The 18,970-nt window shown below is 37.3% G+C and overlaps 2 protein-coding genes across 6 annotated transcripts; both read left to right on the top strand.

The window, feature by feature from the left end:
• The first annotated feature begins 1,226 nt into the window (after window positions 1-1,226).
• Window positions 1,227-6,038, top strand: LOC122036204 (probable anion transporter 6). 2 transcript variants are annotated; one of them, XM_042595462.1, is made up of 3 exons: window positions 1,227-1,475; window positions 3,908-3,986; window positions 4,420-6,038. In XM_042595462.1, exon 3 carries the CDS (start codon window positions 4,517-4,519, stop codon window positions 5,846-5,848), a length of 1,332 nt encoding a protein of 443 aa, XP_042451396.1. In that variant the 5' UTR covers window positions 1,227-1,475; window positions 3,908-3,986; window positions 4,420-4,516; the 3' UTR covers window positions 5,849-6,038. The 2 variants fall into 2 exon arrangements, with proteins under 2 accessions (XP_042451396.1, XP_042451397.1); XM_042595463.1 differs by lacking the exon at window positions 3,908-3,986.
• A 113-nt stretch (window positions 6,039-6,151) lies between these two features.
• Window positions 6,152-17,895, top strand: LOC122036205 (kinesin-like protein KIN-14L). Of its 4 annotated transcripts, none has more exons than XM_042595465.1 (8): window positions 6,152-7,058; window positions 7,132-7,348; window positions 8,644-8,835; window positions 8,942-9,127; window positions 9,227-9,580; window positions 9,696-9,843; window positions 16,728-17,319; window positions 17,642-17,895. In XM_042595465.1, the coding sequence occupies exons 1-6, from the start codon at window positions 7,000-7,002 to the stop codon at window positions 9,750-9,752; spliced, it is 1,065 nt and encodes a 354-aa protein (XP_042451399.1). In that variant the 5' UTR covers window positions 6,152-6,999; the 3' UTR covers window positions 9,753-9,843; window positions 16,728-17,319; window positions 17,642-17,895. The 4 variants fall into 4 exon arrangements, with proteins under 4 accessions (XP_042451399.1, XP_042451398.1, XP_042451400.1 ...); XM_042595464.1 differs by having other exon boundaries at window positions 6,153-7,058; window positions 10,157-17,319; XM_042595466.1 differs by lacking the exon at window positions 16,728-17,319 and having other exon boundaries at window positions 6,153-7,058.
• The last annotated feature ends 1,075 nt before the right edge of the window (window positions 17,896-18,970 follow it).

Raw genomic sequence — 18,970 nt, 5'->3', positions numbered from 1 at the left:
AATTATTGTTGCGTAACCAAGAGGTAACAAACTCATGTAGGATTGACAACAAACGAGGAGGAGGAGGGGCGAATCTTATTTATAAAAATTAAATTAGATCATTAGTGCAAGCTGCACCAATAGTAGTCATTGCGTACAATAGACCCTTCTCCGGGATCCTATATCAGTGAGAGCTTCATGCATCGTGTTATATTTTTATCAATTTTAACTTTGATAAATTATCAATTAAATTTAATTAACCAAAAATATTTATTAGACAATGAATTATAAAAAAAAAAAGTATGGGTAATAACTTCCAGAGGACTAAGGGCACAAGATAATGAATGAATAAAAAGATAAAGTAAAGCATAAAAAATTTAGAGATAAATAAATATCACGATATTAAATATGTTTTTGATTTTTGAAAGTAATTTTAAAAAAATATCAATTAGTATAAGCAATAAATATTTTAAATTTATTAACAAACTTAATTTCTATCGGTAAATTAATTTTTATCGATAAAAAATTAAATTACGAATCAAAATAAAACTATCATGGAAAATAAATGTGGACTAAAACTTATTTTCATAATAATTTTAAAAATTTAATATTCAAATTCATATACTTCTAAAATAATAATCATATACATATATACAGGAAATTTGTAGCCCGCACATCTTGACTCTGTATATTCATAAGTGTATAAATCTGAAAACTTGTACAAATGTCCGGGCACTCAGATAAGTTAGGTGTTATTTTTTATGATAACGATTTATAAATATTAATGGTTATGCATCATGTACAATCTCCAACATGACTTATAGTGAACTCACCTAACAATCAATTCTTTTTATATTATTCTTTACAAACATGACTTATAATGTACTCAACCTAACAATCAATTTTTTATATTATTCTTTATTATTAATTAGTCATTGATATTTTTTTAACTGTTTCAAAATCATAAATTTATTTTATGGGATAGTTTGAATTAAAATAAAATTTTATTTTTCTACCTTCATTAACTCAAGATGAATAAATTTCAGAATTATAAATTTATTTTATTGGATAGTTTGAATTAAAATAAATTTTTATTTTTCTACCTTCATTAACTCAAGATGAATAAATTAATTAGCTAAATTGAATCAAATCTATTACATCAATTTCCTGGATTTGCATCAATCAAAATGTCTCATTAATTCCTAAAATACCCTTAACCTAATATTTTCCATCGCATTTCTCTACTCTCTTTGCAACCTGTTCTCAAACGACGCCAACGCCGCAACTCGCCCGACGCCGAACGTCGCCACCTGCCGAACGCCTCCACCTCGTCGAACGCCGCCACTTCGCCGAACGCCCCACCTCGTCGGGGATTCAAAGATCCCCTTCTTCCCCGAATCTGAACGCCTCCAACTTCCTAGTATCGTCGTACCGGTGACCTAGGTATTTCGACCGGATCACGAACCGCTGCATCTCCTCCCCACGCTCACCACCAGGTAACCCTTCAATGTAATGTCTTTTCCTCTCGATTCGAAGATATCTGTGTCCTCCCTTCTACAATCGTTTAGAAAGGTCTGTGAAATAAACCTGCTTGTTTTAAAGTTGAAGTTAAGTGCTTTGCCAACGTTCACATTCAGATTTTTGCTGTGACCTGATACGCTACTTTAGCAACCAAAGCATGACTGATGAAAAAAAGAATAGTATGTTGATAATCATATAAATGAAAAGTGGGAAGCATGTACACATGAATTACATGTTGGTAATTCCTTTTTCTGGAAGTGTAGATCATCTCATTTCAAGGGGCGGTGCTGTAGATGAATGATTAAGCAATCACATGTGCCAAAACAGAAAGGAATAAAGGCAAATTGTTAAGTGGTATGAAGTATGAAGTGCTAAGGCAAGGATATACAAGCAAATTAATTGCTTTAACTATCAGGATGTTACAATTATAGTACGATTTCAGGTTTTAGAAAGGCCTTCACATGTATGCATGAACTTAGAGCTCGTTCTGGAATTTGATTGAGTCTGGAGTATTTCATATTTCTGGAGTCAACTCTTTGAATAAATGATCCTTCAAGATTTTTACATTGAGTCAACTCTTTTTTGGAATTTGATTGAGTCTGGAATTTTTCCTTCAAGAAATGATCCTTTCTTGTGACTGTGAAACACTTCTATGAACTAGTTGTGCCAACTTCTGGCTCATGCGGAGAGACTCGGTTTGAGGTGAAATTGATTTGAACAGTGTTGCTTAGGTCTAATCTCACATATTTGTTTTGTAAGATTTTTTTTCATCTAATTGTGAAGATGAGAACCTGAGCAACTACGTGTTGGTGTTCAATATTTTACATTTTAAAATTGTGTTTCTATTTCAAATTAAAATGAATCAAATTTAAATACATAAATAATTAAAATGAAAAAATTAAAATATTTTTGTGATTATTATAACATGTATGTTATTTTAAAAAATATAGATATTATTTTTTTAATAATTTTTAATGCATTAACTAATAAGGGTAAAATTGGAAATTTATTTGATTCCCATTACTAATGTTGATTCGAAACAAACATTATCAATTATAATCATATTCATTCCAGATTTTGAACCAAACGCTGATAATGCAATCCTGATTCCCATTCCCATTGACCCTATAATCAAACCCATTACCATTCCGATTGATAATTTTGAACCATACGCCCCCTAAATTTTATAAAGAATCGTGTTAAAATGAATGTTTAATAAATTTATCAACCAAACGACTTGGATTATTGATGCAAGTTGAATAATTTAAATAAATTAAATAAATTATATAATTTAAGTTAATTGAAAAAATTAGATAAATCAAATAAATAATTTCATTAATGATATCATTTTATCACTATAACTAAATAAAAATATTTTTTAAAAAATATTTAATGTTTTATCAGATTTAAAATCTCAGATCAAATGGAGATAAACGAATTATTCTATATTTTCTTAGTTTAGCAATAGTTTAATTTTATATGCATAATGTTTATTAAAAAAATATTATGTGATAATTAATTTTTATATTCATTGCCTTAAACAAAATAAACATATCATAATCTATCCACTTAGTTTATATAACTATCAAATATGTCCTAAAAAATAGTTTTCACAAAAGTCTTAAAATAAACCGTTCAGATCCTCTGTCCCTATTTCTCTCTGCCCTCATGTCCCATTGTCGATCGGACGGATCAGATTAAATCTCAAGGTATCATGACATCTTTAATATATGTGTAGTATCCTCGTGATGTGAAAGCATCCTTGTTAGTTGCAAAGAATCCGTTACGCAAATTTATTTAACGTCCCATTAAACAAGAAAATATTCATTAGGATTTGCTTATCGCCATAATTACCATTCCACCCTCATCATAGATCCTCATAAGGGTGGCATGGTACTTAATCTCCTCCGTCCCTTTAAATTTTAACGGTCAAGATCATTTCTGCAATATTACAATTAGACCTCCCGATCACGAAACCGTAACATTCCACCGATCCAAAACATCTTGCGAGCGCAGTCGCCCTTTTTGCCGACTGATCCAAAACAACTTCTTCCTCCTCTTCTGATTTGGAGTAATCCACAGCAGTGGTCGCCTCTCGTGAGTTCGTCCATTTTCTTCCTTCCCTACCGTCTGTCCATCGAAGCAGACCTAGGGTTTGGAGCGGGGGAACTTGTCGAGCCAACTCATTGAAACGACAGTCAACATCTTGTTTCTAACTCTCCTTCCTCTTCTGTAGCTTCAAATTATTTGGATTCCTCAATCTCTTCGATGTTGCAATTTTGTGTGTTGAGTGAAGTGATATGTCGAATGCGATGTTTGTCCGAGATCAGATCTGATCTGAATTAATTATACTTTCTTTTTATTTATATCTTTGGTAGTGTTTGATGTGTGATTTTGCTTCATTTAGGGTCTGGAAGTTGTGCGGGGATTGTTTGACATATCTAGTTGAGATCCCACTTGTAGGCGTGAAGACCAAGACTTTTGAGGTAATTTTGGCTTAGATTTGTATGAGGAAGGCTTTTATCCACTTGTTTCTATGAATCATGGTATTATATGCCCATATGCCCATACATTTCTGCTCGGGCTGAAATTTGGTTGTGGTTCATCCTTGGTTTTTATAACCGGTGTTTCAAGTCAATAAATATTATAATTGCGGTGATTCTATATTTGATATGAGTGTTTGGTTGCTTGTGGTTCTACATCTGTCAAACTTAATTGATTAGTGGTTGCTTGTGGTTAGATTATCAATTGTCAGCTTTTTGTTGCTTCAGCAAGATTCCATAATTATCTTCTGTAATATGGCCATCCATGGCTTCAAATTTTTTAATTTTGTTTATGAAGATCGTTTCAAGTCCTATAGACTAAGATAATTTTGTTTAATTGTCTTCTTTAACATGCCAATATTCCCAAATCATGCAGAGTGTGAGAAGAGTGCAGGATTATCTTTGTTGAAGAACAATAACGCCACAGGGAGTGAAATTTGGATACATGCGCATATACTCCATGATATAAACTAATGGAACTGTTGAAGAAGATGAGATTTCCAAAGCGGTACAGTATCATTTTATTAACCTTTATCTGCACAAGTGTGTGCTATCTAGAGCGAATAGGATTCTCAATTGCGTACACAGCGGCTGCAGATAGCATTGGTGTGAATCAATCAAGCAAGGGTCTAATTCTTTCGGTATTCTACTATGGATATGTTGTGTCACAAGTGCCTGGGGGTTTGGCTGCACAATATGTTGGAGGACGACGAGTTCTGCTGTTTTCGTTTTTGCTGTGGTCGCTAACATGTGCATTTGCTCCACTAGATGCCAGCAAAGTGAATATGATGGTTGTTGCCCGCTTCCTTGTAGGTGTGGCACAAGGCTTTATATTCCCCTCCATTCACACAATTCTAGCACAATGGGTCCCTCCCCATGAGCGCTCGCGTTCTGTTTCTCTTACGACATCCGGGATGTACCTAGGAGCAGCTGGTGGCATGCTTGTGTTGCCAAGTCTGGTAAAATACAAGGGACCTCAGTCAGTTTTCACGGTTGAATCAGCTCTGGGTCTCATGTGGTCATTTCTCTGGTTTAGGTTTTCTAGTGATCCAGTTCGTTCCGAACATCCCAAAGCTGCTACTGCAGGTTTCGGAGAGCCCAACTTGCCTGTTTCAAGAGAAAAGAAAATCCCAAGTGCTGGAAACCTGAGGCGCTTCACTAAAATTCCTTGGAAGAAGATAATTTTCAACTTACCGATTTGGGCAATCGTGGTAAACAACTTCACCTTTCACTACGCACTGTACATACTAATGAACTGGTTGCCAACGTACTTTGAACTCGGCCTTCAGCTCAGTCTTCAGGACATGGGATCTTCTAAGATGATTCCTTACTTCAACATGTTCATGTTCTCAAACATAGGAGGGATTTTAGCTGATCACTTAATCACAAGAAGGTTCTTATCAGTGACCAAGACTCGGAAGTTTCTCAACACCATCGGCTTTGTCATCGCAGCTCTTTCTCTAATGGCCATTCCACTATTCAGGAATCCCTCCTGGACTATCATATGCTCTTCTATTTCTCTTGGATTCTTAGCACTCGGAAGAGCCGGGTTCGCTGTAAATCACATGGACGTGGCTCCGCGATATGCAGGAATTGTTATGGGAGTTTCTAATACCGCTGGGACCTTAGCTGGTATCGTCGGCGTCGGGCTCACCGGAAGGATCTTGGAGGCCGCAAAGTCAGCTGATATGGATCTTACAAGCATAGAATGTTGGAAAAATGTCTTCTTGATCCCAGCCTATCTCTGCATATTTAGTTCTTTCTTTTTTTTACTATTCGCAACAGGTGAAAAGATTTTTGAGTAACTAACCCTCCCCCGGCATGTTTGTTGGTCCATGGACACTCACACTCTTATTACCATTTGATATGGTAGCAAAAATAAAGTGTACAAGTATATTGTTAGCCAAAGCAGTACAAGAGGGTAAATCGTAAATGCATGTGATACCAAATTTGTATTACTGATTGGAAAAAATTTAAGTTTTTCTTTGCATGAGATACCAAATTTGTATTTTCCTCGGAAAAATTTAAAGTTTTTCTTTTATTATGGTTATTGTTAGTGGCAAAAAGGGGAGTTTTACTGATCTTATGGCCACACATTTAAGTTGTGGAAATAGTCTTTACTATGTAGACTAGTAGATTTAATGTGGTTCTATTCTTCTTTGGGACCATGAGCTTCGAGCTCTATGCTGTTGTATTATCAGTTTGGGTATTCTATCTATACTTATTGCCAATTAGGCTTTGGTCTAAAGTTGCTGTCATGTTTGATATAGTCGCGTGAAGTTTGATTAATAGATTTCAAATGGAATTTGAGATAGTTGGTAGTATTCAAACTTGGTTATGGTCAGGCACCAAAATCCAGGACATAAAGCATGCTGTGAACTAACATGTCTAAGTGCTACTTGTGTCTCTTGTTGCTAAGAGTGAATTCTTTGAGTACCTATTCATTTAATGCCCTTACATTAATGCTCCTAGCAGATCATATCTATTAAGTATATAAATATAAAGAGTGGTCACTTTTCTAGCAGATCAAGCTTTTGAATCATAAGTATTTAGCCAATCAATTTTAGTGTGGTATTTTAATAGGAGGTACTTCGAGAATCTTCAAATATGTTTGTGACAATAATATTATCTCATTGAATTCATTGGGTTTGGGTTATTGTATCTGACCCCAAAGAGTTGGGACAAATATAGGTTGTTGATGTTGACAACAATGATGATAACATCTTATTTTGATATTGCAAAAAATTATTGTTGGTCAATTGTATGATCTTACATTTATGCTCCTATCCTGTGAACCTCTCATTGTATTTGAGATCTCGTTCTTGACAAGCTTGGGAGTAAGCAATATATCAATGCTTGGAACTATAAATATTGTTTAAGCTGAATAAACTCAAAAGAAACATTCTTCTTGGTTGTTCATTCCATCTCAAATTCCTTCAATTTTTCTATCCCCTAAATGATGTCGAGCCCTGCTGCTGGAAGAACTGTGGACATGCAGGGAAGAGACTTAAACAGGTACATTTTACATTTGAATGCTTTTCTAGTTTTTAAGACTGCAATATATATGTCTTCTTTCTATTTTGGGCAGGGGTGACAACAACAGAGTCCCTTCACTCAATGCCCTAGCATTGCCTGGTTCACAGGACAAGAATGAAAACACAGGAGCTCTTGTGAAATCAAGTAATGAGATAAGAAAGACAGCACCTGCTGGAGATTATCTTATTGCTGCACTTGCTGATTTTGATCCGGACCAGTTTGAGAGCTTTGCTGCAATATCTGATGGTGCTAATAAACTTTTGATGCTGGTATATATTTTTGATTGTATAGATCAAGTGTGCTAATAAAGATTTACCTCATTATGGTAGATATTAATGTTTATTTAATCTAGTTGCATGGTGCTATTTTTGCAAAACACAATGTGTATAGTCTCTATTTGACAACAGGGAAGATGCAGGTAATTGTACTTGCACTTACAAACATTGTCTACTAGGAAAAGCACTCAATGATCTCACAAATGTTAATGTTAAATCTTGGTATCATTACAGATCTTGTTCTTGATTTGGATAGCTACTTATTTTATGCCTATACGATGCATTTCAACGCCAATCAAAATCAAATGTGATCACCTAATCTCCGATTTCCTTTTGTTCAGTCCCATTTCCCTTCTTGTTCTTTTTGTGCTGCCTCCCTTGTTTCCTGCTTATACCTTCTCTTGCTTCTTGATTTTCTCCCACCTTTGTCTTCTTATTCATCTTTCATACTCCCCTATCCCTAGCCAATAGAAGATGTGAAGAGGAAGAATAAAAGAAAAAACAAATGAGATGAAGACCACTTATTATTCCTGTTCTTGTTGGCTTCCTCCACACTTGTGGACTTTAAAAACCCTAGAATTTCTATAGTAGTTTTTTTTTTATCTCCACTACCTATATGAAATTGTGGCCGTGACTCTTACATTGAACAATAAAGAGCATGCTAGTTGTCTCGGATGACATGAGGGAGTTAACTATGATTAGTCTGACTTGGTTTTTTCTTGGTTACATGCTTGTATTTACTCATTCAGCATGTATCATCATTTCTTGTGAATCATATGGTGAATTGCGCCCTTCCATTGCAGGATGATAGTCTGATGCTCAGTATACATTGTTTAGTCCTCCAAAGTTTCATTGTAAAGCATATAGTTTAAATTGCTTTCATTATTACTTAACCAAGTTGGTTCTTTATGAAAAATACAAAGTGATATACTTTTCAATTTTTGGTGATACAATTGACACTTTAAAAGCAATTTGTAGATGAATAAATTCAATGAGTTAATTAATTGAACTTTTGACACTGCTATTCTAGGGTTGGAATTTCCAAGAATTTTTTCACTCAAATTTGCAACAACCTACAACTTTTTAGAAAGATTTGTTTGGTTCAAATCTTGTGTTTCGGTAAGTTGGGAATTAGTTATAGTTATGGAATCATATCAATTTGGCACATAATGTTTAGAATAATCACAAATGCTCTTTTTGTGTGTGATAATGGTATCTTTTTGGTTGGTACTTAATAGTCCTTATGACATCTAGAGTGTCTTACTCATAAAATGTAAATCGTGTTGCAGGTTTTGGCTGTAGTCATCAAAGCAGTTGCTGCTAGGGAACACGAAATACTTGCTGAGATCAGAGATGCTGTTTTTTCATTTATTCGTAAAATGGAACCAAAGAAGGTTATGGATACTATGCTAGTTTCATGTGTCAGAATATTATACATAAGATCTCTGCTTGCTCGATCACCTGAGCTGCAATCGATCAAGGTAATGTATCCCACTCGCTGCTACCTTCTAAGAGTTTCTTACTGAACTGGTTTCATTTCTTGCTAGTTGTGAAATCCTTTAATCTTGTTCCACTCCTTTTTAGTAGGTTTCTTCAGTAGAACGGTTCCTTGAAAAAGCTAATGATGGCCATAGCAGAAGCTCTAGCCGTGGTAGTAGTCCTAGTAGATCTCTGGTTCACTATGATTCAGTCCATGGTTTTAAGGTGAACATAAAACCAGAAAAAAAGTCTAAATTGTCATCCATAGTCTTAAAGCTTCGAGGGATTGATCAGGTATAAACCGTTTTCAAGACAGGGAAAAAGTACTACTTAGACTATTGGCTAACACATATGTTACTTGTGTCCTAAGTATTCTTTGGTTTGTAAGCGTAGGAGACGTGGAGGCATCATGTTACTGGAGGAAAGCTCCGAGAAATAACTGAGGAGGCTAAAGCTTTTGCAATTGGAAATAAGGCACTTGCTGCACTCTTTGTTCATACACCAGCTGGTGAGTTGCAGCGCCAAATTCGGTCATGGCTTGTAGAGAATTATGATTTCCTCTCTGTCGTGGGTGCTGATTCTATCAGTGGAAATTCTACTAGCCAGCTAGAACTTCTGTCAACTGCCATTATGGATGGATGGATGGCTGGTCTTGGTATTGCACGGTTTCCGAGTACTGATGCTTTGGGCCAACTTTTGTCTAAGTACACCAAGCGAGTTTATTCGTCACAATTGCAACATTTAAAGGTGCTACTGTTGTTATTATCCTACTAATGGTTGCAAGTTCTAAAAGTTTTATGGCCAATTACATTCCTTTACCTCTTTTTCTTATTTCAAATGGAGTGTTGTATTTTTACAACAGATTATAATTGGTCTGCTTCAGTCCAAGCTGGTGGGTGGGGGTGAGTTGAATGAATGATTAGGTGGTTGGATTGATTGACCCGTCAAGACATGGTGAGCCAGATGATTCTGAAAATGCATATTATTTTGGTGCTCGTGAAGTTGTTGAGGTAAGTTGAGCATAATATTTTTTCATACATATTTTTTCGTGCCTTGCTTTCTAGAATTGTTTTGGTTAAATAAGATTTAAGTTCGATCCTGCAAGCTCTCATTTCTAAATTTAGTCGTTAACATTCTCCAACAATTGGTTTAATGTATCCAACAGTTTGAAAGCGAATGTTCATTAGCTGTGATTGGAAATGATTGAAATATCTATAAAATTTTCATATAGGTCGTAGTTCATTTAACATACGTGACACAAACAGTGAAGATAAATGATTCAGATTCCTGAGTTCAATGTATTTTTGTACTATTCTTTTGCAGACAATACAAGAAAGAGATGATCCCCATGATGATGAAATACGAACATTACAAACACAAGCATGAAGGTTCTTGTAAAACCTAAGCCACATTAATTTTAAGAAAACTGAAATAAGAACTCGTACATAGGAAATATAAGAATATGAGCATAGATCTAGTTTCATCAATTAAACATGGTATAAGAAAGTAAATATATAAACATAATGACAAAGAACCTGATTGCAGACTATGTCTTTATCTTTAGCGTTATCCAGAAGATCTTGAGAAAGAAGAAGCGGAAGCAAACGGGAAGGATCTTCCAAGGGGCTTAGGGGATGATGACACCGTAAAGTTTTTTGTCACTAGAGAACAAGAAACTAAGTTAAGATGATTTCCTAAACCCTTGGGGACCAATCCTATATATAGTGGACATCTATTATCAACTTATAGATAATAATAGATACGAGATTATAAGTCCATATATATAATGAACATTTATTATCAGTATATAGATGATAATAGATGCGGGACTAGTTTCTACACATACAAGGTCTACATTCAATAATCGAACTCAATAAGTCTAAGTTAGATCACTTTAATGAGTTCGATTTGTACTCATATGCACAACTTACAATTAAATCCACCAATTAGAGATAATAATCAACAATCTCTCACTTGGGTTAGTTGTGAGTTGTACATGAAATATAAGTAAAACTTTAGTTAATATCAAACTTTATGGGTACATAATATCCTTGTAAACAATCTGGTTCATTAATTTCATTGGTATAGGATTAAAGAGGTCATAACTACTATATATGATCGTAACAAGTCTCAACAGTAATTACAATATCAATATCATTAATGACATAGATTAAGATGTAGATGTGTAGAGTGAAAATTACATGAAATATGATCAGTACATGTCAATTTTCAATTGGTCTTAAGATGATCTCAAAAGAGGTCAGATCATATTTGCAAAATACTTTATGCTAAACTGTAATAGCAAATTATGATCCAAACTGTATGATTCCAAAAGAAATTTATATTATATTTACAAACACTAAATGCTAAACAGCAACAGTAAATAATGATATCATAGTCAGAGTGTTAAACAGAGATATAAATTTTTATTAATATTTTGAACTTTAAGTACGTACAATAATCAAAGCAAATATTTGTCTTTATTAATCAATATATAGAGCAATAAAATAAATACAGATGAGTTCTTTTTCCATAAGAATGACTCCTATATCCACAACATGCGCATGAAACACCTTAGGCATCAAGCCTTTGGTGAGTGGACCGACCAACATGGAATCTGTGTTGATGTGCTCTACCATGATTTGACAACTCTGAACTCTTTCTTTAACCACTAGAAACTTGATGTCGATGTGCTTAGACTTCGACAAACTATGTTTGTTCTTGACATAAAGTTTTGTGGCTTTATTATCACAGTGGATCTTTAGTGGTCTGCCAATGCCATTAACGATCTACAATGCTGTGATAAAGTTCCGCAGTCAAATCTCGTGATTGGATACTTCATAGCATGCTACCAACTCTTCCTCCATAGTAGAAGTGGCTACTAGCGTCTGTTTGGCACTCTTCCAAGATATAACTCTTCCAGCAAGCATGAAAATATAGCCCAAAGTGGACCTCCTACTATCCAAGCATCCAGCAAAATCGGAGTCTGAATATCGAATCACCTACAGGTAATCTGATCTCCGATACGTGAGCATATGTCCTTTAGTTCTTTGTAAATATCACATCACTCTCTTAATCGCTTTCCAGTGCAATGGTCCTGAGTTACTTATTTGCCTAACATCCCAACTATAAACGTTACATACCTTTTTTTTTTCAAGTTCAAGCTGTGGACACTGCGTACAATTCTGCATGTCATACCTTATAAGCACCTTTTCAATATAGGTATGTTGCGAAAATCCAAGAATGCCTCTTGAGTGGTCACGACAGATCTGTATGCATAAGACAAATGATGCTTCATCAAAATCTTTCATTTCAAAATTGCCAGATAGAATTGACTTGGTTTCATATAGCAGACCTTTATTATTGCTCGCAAGAAACATATCGTTTACGTATAGAACAAGTATAACAAACTTGCTCCCACTGAACTTGACATGTATGCACTGATCAATGGGGTTCTTCTTAAATCCAAATGAGATAACCACTTGATCAAATTTTCAGTATCACTGACGAGACACCTGTTTTAAACCATAAATGGTTTTTTTTTTAATTTACATACTAGGTGCTTTGAGTCCTCAGACTCAAAGTTCTCTGGTTGCACCATATATATAGACTCCTTTATGTCTCCATTGAAGAATGCAATCTTTACGTCCATTTGATGTAGCTTCAACTCATATTGAGCTACAAGTGTCATGATTATCCTAAGGGAGTTTTTCGTCGACCATTTGATGTAGCTTCAAATCATAATGAGCTACAAGTGCCATGATTATCCTAAGGGAGTTTTTCGTCGACACATGTGAGAAAGTCTCCTTGTAATCAATGTTTTCTTTCTAAGTGAATCCCTTGGCAACAAGACAGACCTTATACTTTTTGACATTACCCTTTGAATTTTGTTTGGTTTTAAATATCCATTTATAACCAATGAGCTTCTTTTCTTCAGGCAATTCGATAAGTTTTCAAACGTCATTGTCTGCCATAGACTTCAACTCTTCTTGCATGTCGTTAATCCACCTTTCAGTGTTAGAGCATTGTTTGATTTCTTGGAAAGATGTAGGATCACTTTCCAACCCTATGTCAAAATCATACTCTTGGAGATAAACATAATCACGAGAATTCGTGGTTCTCCGTTTCCTTGTGAATCACCTTCAATGCACTTGTGTTTAAGGTGGTTGAGGTACTTGCTTATCAATATGTGACAATACCTCAATTTCAGTGGAAGACTCCTCCAATTGCATTGAAGATGTCATGAGAATATCTTAGTTCACTACACTCACTCGATGTGCGATGCTTATAATGTGTGGTATGGTAACCACATTGCTACTAATCACACTAGTAGTGACCATAGAAGGATTGCCAATGTATTCCTCAAAAGATACTTTCTTGACCTTTTCACTCCCGCTACCCTGAATGAATTTAGCGTTTCCTGTTTCGAAGAAGGATCTATTAAAGGGATCATAAAATTTGCAAGCGTTTTCTCCTCTACATCAACGCTGAATTATCCACAGCAATGCCAACATCTTCTCTTTCACTCGCGCTGCCCTCAATGAATTTAGCGTTTCCTGTTTCGAAGAAGGATCTCTTAAAGGGATCATAAAATTTGCCAACGTTTTCTCCTCTACATCAACGCTGAATTATCCACAACAATGCCAACATCTTCTCCTTTGCAGTGACGTTACGTTGTCTTTTCCTCTGCAGCGATAGCGCCCCTATCTCATCTACAACTCTAAACTGCAGCGTCTTCTTGCAACAACATCGTTGTCTTCTCCTCTGTAGTGCCAGCGTTTTCTCCTCTGCAACGACGCTGTCTTCTCCTCAGCAGTGCCAGTGTCTTCTCCTCTGCGACAACAGCGCCCCTTTCTCCTTCTAATCGTTCGCCTCAATCTCCATGGCCTATTCCAACCAAACCTCCGACGATTCATCTGTCACAAGCCCTCATGTTTCTTCCCATATATCAAGCAGTTCACAAACACCTGCCGATTCCTCCTTTGCCCTTAACATCGGTCACAAACTCGATGACCACAATTATCTTCAATGGTCCCTGATCCTGTTTGAAAGAAGCGAGATGACGCGCTGGTGACGACGGTGATTTAGCTACGGATTGTAGCAAGATCATTGATCATCGAGGAGAGGTTTCCAACGATCCTGGGTATAATCAGACGATCCGACAAAGCGTTAGTGACCAAAGCCCGGGATGGGGATCCTTAGCAAGGCCATTCGATGCTCAAGTTAGTACGGCTCTGGAAGAAGATGACAGTAGTGGAAATGCTTGCGAAATTAGGGTTTATAATGCGGAGTTCGCGTACCTTGCCAACGGAGAGGATCCCTCCTTTTATATCATCTCACATAGCCTCCATGATCGTGAGGTGGTCCCCGGGTTGTTAGAGTTTGTTCAGTGATGGAAAAAGTATAGCCTGTATCATGTGTTATAATTCTCCTAGGAATCTTTTACTTATCCATGATGTACCTCTTTTGTCGTATACATTTTCCGCCATTATTGAAGGGATTGAGAAACCTTGCTGTTGTAACTATCTGTTTCATAAGGAACCATGTAACCTTCGAGGAAGGTTTTGAAGAATATTCCTTGACAAATTTTGAAGAGCTGTCACCATGCTGTCAGAGGTTGTCTGCTAGATGTATCTCGATCGGTTAATGAAGCTTGGCCAGTTTTATGTTCATTCCAGCTTTAATTTGCTATGCTATGTATAAATACTACCTGCAATTTGCTTAACCAGTAATATAATGCATAGAATGTGCCAAAAATACACTCGGGATACTAATAACTTATTCTGGTTTTGATAATGGAATATGTCTGTGAGGGTCCCATAAGATTCTATAAGGTTAAGTGTTGTTATGCCGGGTCGGGCTTTGCCTAGCTGGGCATACACTAAGAACCCTATACTCGTCCGGCCTTTATCCGGCCAGTTATACATTATAAGTTCTATAAGGCTAAGTGTTTTTATGCCCGACCGAGATTTGCTTAGCTGGGCATACACTAAGAACCTTATACTCGTCCGACTTTTTTTCGGCCGGTCATATACTATGAGTTCTATAAGACTAAGTGTTCTTATGCCCAACCGGGATTTTCCTGGTTGGGCATACACTAAGAATCTTATACTCGTCTGGCCCTTTTATGGCCGATCATATACTATGAGTTCTATAATGCTAAGTGTTCTTATGCCCGGCCTGGATTTGCTTGGCTGGGCGTACACTAAGAACCTTATACTCGTCCGGCCTTTGTCCGACCGATTATATACTATGAGTTCTATAAGGCTAAGTGTTCTTATGCCCGATCGGGATTTGCTAGCTGGGTGTACACTAAGAACCTTATACTCGTTCGGTCTTTGTACAGCCGGTTATACATTACAAGCTCTACAAAATTGTTATCCTACATACCATTTCCTACATATCCATACAGACAACTTAAGTGGCAAATAAATCTGCGTACGCGTCATCGCTCGTCGTGCTTGCTCTCTCTCTCGCCGCGAACCGACTCGGGTCTGGCAACGACTAGATTCGGACGCGATCGTGGCCCTGTGCGATCGCGGGCCCGTGCGATCGCGATCGGAATCCCGCACAATCTCTTCCGTATTCTGGCGCGATCACAGTTGGAATGCCACGTGATCGCATCCGAATTCTGGCCGCGATCTGTCTGCATTTCGACACGATCGCAGCCATTGTGTTCGGCTGTGATCGCAGTGATCGAGCTGGATCGCGGCCGAAATCCCTCTCCCCTAAGGGTTCACTTTTCCCCCCAGGCTATAGTGTTAGTTGGGTCCAAGTGGTCGGAGGCCGTCGGCGGTGGGCAGGCGGTGGGCGGCCGGCGGCCGACGGGCGAGGTGGAGGCACGATGAACGACGAGAAAAAAAAAAACAAAAAATGCTATATTTAAAAAATAAAAAAAATGGCATGGCAGTAGTTCGTATGGTTCTGTAGGAAAAGGTCCATAGTATAACAATTCTCATAAGTTCTATAAGGCTAAGTGTTCTTGTTCCCGGTCGGGATTTGCTTCACTGGGCATACACTAAGAACCTTATACTTGTCTAGCCTTTTTCCACCCGGTTATATATTATAAGCTCTATAAGGCTAAGTGTTCTTATGCTCGGTCGAGATTTGCCTGGCTAGGCATACACTAAGAGTTTTATACTCGTCCGAGCTTTGTCTGACCGGTTATATACTATGAGCTCTATATAAAGTTAAGTGCTCTTAGGCTCGGCCCGGTTTTGCCTGGTGGGGTGAGCATGAAGAGCCCTTGGCTAGGTTGGCCTTCGTTCGGCCAATTACATGTTGAGAGCTTTACATAGGGTTAAGTGTTCCTAAACTCGGTCGGACTTCGTCCGATCGAGTGTACACAGAGAGCCCTTCATTCGGTCGACCTTTTGACCTGCTCGGGTATATATTGAGGGCCTTTATTTGAACAACCTTTAAGTTTTTATTTTGTCACTATCCCGCACAGCTTATCACTTGGCCGGGCTAGACCTAATACCTTTAATTGCCAGGTGAGCTTTAATTTTGACTACCACATCATCTTGACCTTAATGATCACTTCATCTCCTTGGTCTAATAATTACAACCCGTATCAGTCCCAGTCCATAATAATGTTTGTGATCGGTCGTGGTTGCGATGACTATCTCACGGGGGGTAGCCATCGAACCTGTTGCTAAATATCATAAATTAGAAAAACAAAAAATAATATTGGCATGTCATGGCACATTTGTTCCATGATCACCGAAATAGGAGAAAACTTTTTCCTCTATCCATCAGCGAAAGAAATTTGGGATGTTGCTCCGAAAACATTTTCAACCAGCGATAACACCAGAGTTATTCCACATCGAAAGCACTCTTCAAGACCTACACCAAGCTAATCAATTAGTCACTACCTTCTTCTCCACATTGACAGCGCTTTGGCAAAAATTGGATCATTTTGAATCTCATGAGTGGAAGAGTACCGACGATGCTGTATACTTCAAGAAGATTATTGAGACTAAACGGGTATTCAAATATCTTATGGGACTAGACAAGTCTCTTGATGAGGTGCGTGGCCGAATTCTCAACAAGAAACCTCTCTCCCTAATTTTCGAGAGATATTTTCTGAAGTTCATCGTGAAGAAAGATGGAAAAGGATCATTATGGGAACTCCAACCAAGACACTTTGGTTTGAGTCTTCTGCCTTAGCCACTGCCACAGAAGAATTCACATCTCTTGCTGCTCGAAAACAACCTCAAAATCTAGCTCCACGAAGAGGACGCCCACGATGTGAACATTGCGAGAAACTTGGCCACTATAAGGAGACTTGCTGGGATTTGCACGGCAAGCTAGCAAATTGGAAGCCTACGCGAAAGTATGACCATTGAGGTAATACTATTACTGTTGATGTGCCAAAACCATCTCCCTTCACCAAGGAACAAATGGATGCTTTCTGGCAAATCTTCAAGTCTCAAGTCACTCCAATACAGTCCAAGTCACTACAGCAACCACTAAAGGTTCTCAAGGTACTGATCATTTTGCCTTTCATGTAACAAGTTAGCACTCATCCTCCTCTTGGATAGTCGACTCTACCGTCTCCGACCATATGATAGGTGATAGAAGATTATTCACTACATTTGTTCCATATTATAGTTCTCAGACTATACATATAGCTAATGGGTCACAATCCAAAGTCTTTGGAAGAGGGGTTGTACGCCTGACACCCACTCTTACCCTTCAAGCTTTGTTATATGCCCAGAATTAGATTATAACATACTCTCTGTAAGTAAACTTAATTTTGATCTTAATTGTGAGACTAAATTTTTTGCTCAATCTTATGTTTTTCAGGCATTGGATTCGGGGAAGATGATTGGCAGTGCTAAATTCTGTTCCGGATTATATCTCTTCAAAGCAAGCAATCCTCTCATTGGTAAACAACTCAGCTCTCGGTCTCAGTCAGTCAAGTATCTTAAGACTTGTTTTCATTCCAATAAAGATAGTGACATTATGTTATGGCACTATCGATTAGGCCATCCAAATTTTATGTACCTAAAGCATCTGTTCCCATCACTATTCATTAGTAAAAAACCAAATTCATTTTAGTGTGATGTTTGACAACTGTCTAAACATACTCGTAGCTTGTATTTCCCTATTCCATATAAGCCATCTCATCCATTTTGCCTTGTTCACGGGGATATTTGAGGTCCCAATAAAATACCAAATCTCATTGGGGTTCGTTGGTCCTTACTATTAGTTGATGATCATACCCGAATAAGTTGGACATTCCTTTTGAAAGATAAATATGAAATCAGCTAACAGTTTTAAAAATTTTCATGTAATGAGTAAGAACTAATTCCACACAGATATCCAAGTTTTCAAGTCAGATAATGCTCGTGAATTTTTAATTCCATTCTTGGTCCATATCTGAATGATCATGGAATTGTACATCAAAGTTCCTGTGTAGAAATTTCACAACAAAATAGGATTGCTGAGCGCAAACATCGTCACATATTAGTAGTCCAATTCTTGCTGTTTCAAGCTAATGCCCCAAAAAGATTTTGGGGTGAAGCTGCTCTTATGGCAACCTATCTGATAAATAGGATGTCTTCTCGTGTCATCAACTTCCAAACACCACTCCAAGCCCTTGTCCATCTATGCCCAAACTCTCATCTTATTTTGAAAATTCCAATAAAATTCTTTGGTTGTACTGTCTTTGTCCATGTCTACTCCCATAACAGAAGTTATTTGATGAACGTGCAATTAAATGCATGTTTATTGGGTACTCCTCAAATAAAAAGGGTTACAAATGCTACTCGCCTATGCCCCCAAAATTCTACACTACCATGGATGCCACCTTTTTTAAAAGATGTCCATTCTTCAATTCTGAAATTCAGGGGGGCAGTCATATACATGAATCTCAGAATTGGATGTGGTCCTCTCTCATTAACACTGTACCGCTTTTGTCTCAGCCACCTCCTGATAATCAACCAACTCCGTTGATAGACCATTCTCCTTTGGCTGACCAACATCAGTCTTCTGACAATCCATCTGATCATCTCAATCTTTCAAATAAGTCTATTAAAGTTTACACGATGAGAAAACGCCTGGAACATATCGAGCACAACCAAGAATCAACCTTGAATCCAGTGACGAATGAAATAGTCCAGTGACAAACCA

This window comes from Zingiber officinale, unplaced genomic scaffold (genome assembly GCF_018446385.1).
Source record: "Zingiber officinale cultivar Zhangliang unplaced genomic scaffold, Zo_v1.1 ctg134, whole genome shotgun sequence".
Taxonomy (NCBI): Eukaryota; Viridiplantae; Streptophyta; class Magnoliopsida; order Zingiberales; family Zingiberaceae; genus Zingiber; species Zingiber officinale.
This window is presented reverse-complemented; position numbering and strand designations above follow the sequence as displayed.

What these genes read in the sequence shown, in the direction of transcription:
- LOC122036204 (XM_042595463.1), top strand. Translation starts at nt 4,517, where the DNA reads ATGGAACTGTTGAAGAAGATGAGATTTCCAAAGCGGTACAGTATCATT.
- LOC122036205 (XM_042595465.1), top strand. Translation starts at nt 7,000, where the DNA reads ATGATGTCGAGCCCTGCTGCTGGAAGAACTGTGGACATGCAGGGAAGA. An exon ending in CTAATAAACTTTTGATGCTG is followed by an intron (nt 7,349 to 8,643) that starts GTATATATTTTT and finishes ATCGTGTTGCAG; the next exon opens with GTTTTGGCTGTAGTCATCAA. An exon ending in CACAATTGCAACATTTAAAG is followed by an intron (nt 9,581 to 9,695) that starts GTGCTACTGTTG and finishes TTTTTACAACAG; the next exon opens with ATTATAATTGGTCTGCTTCA.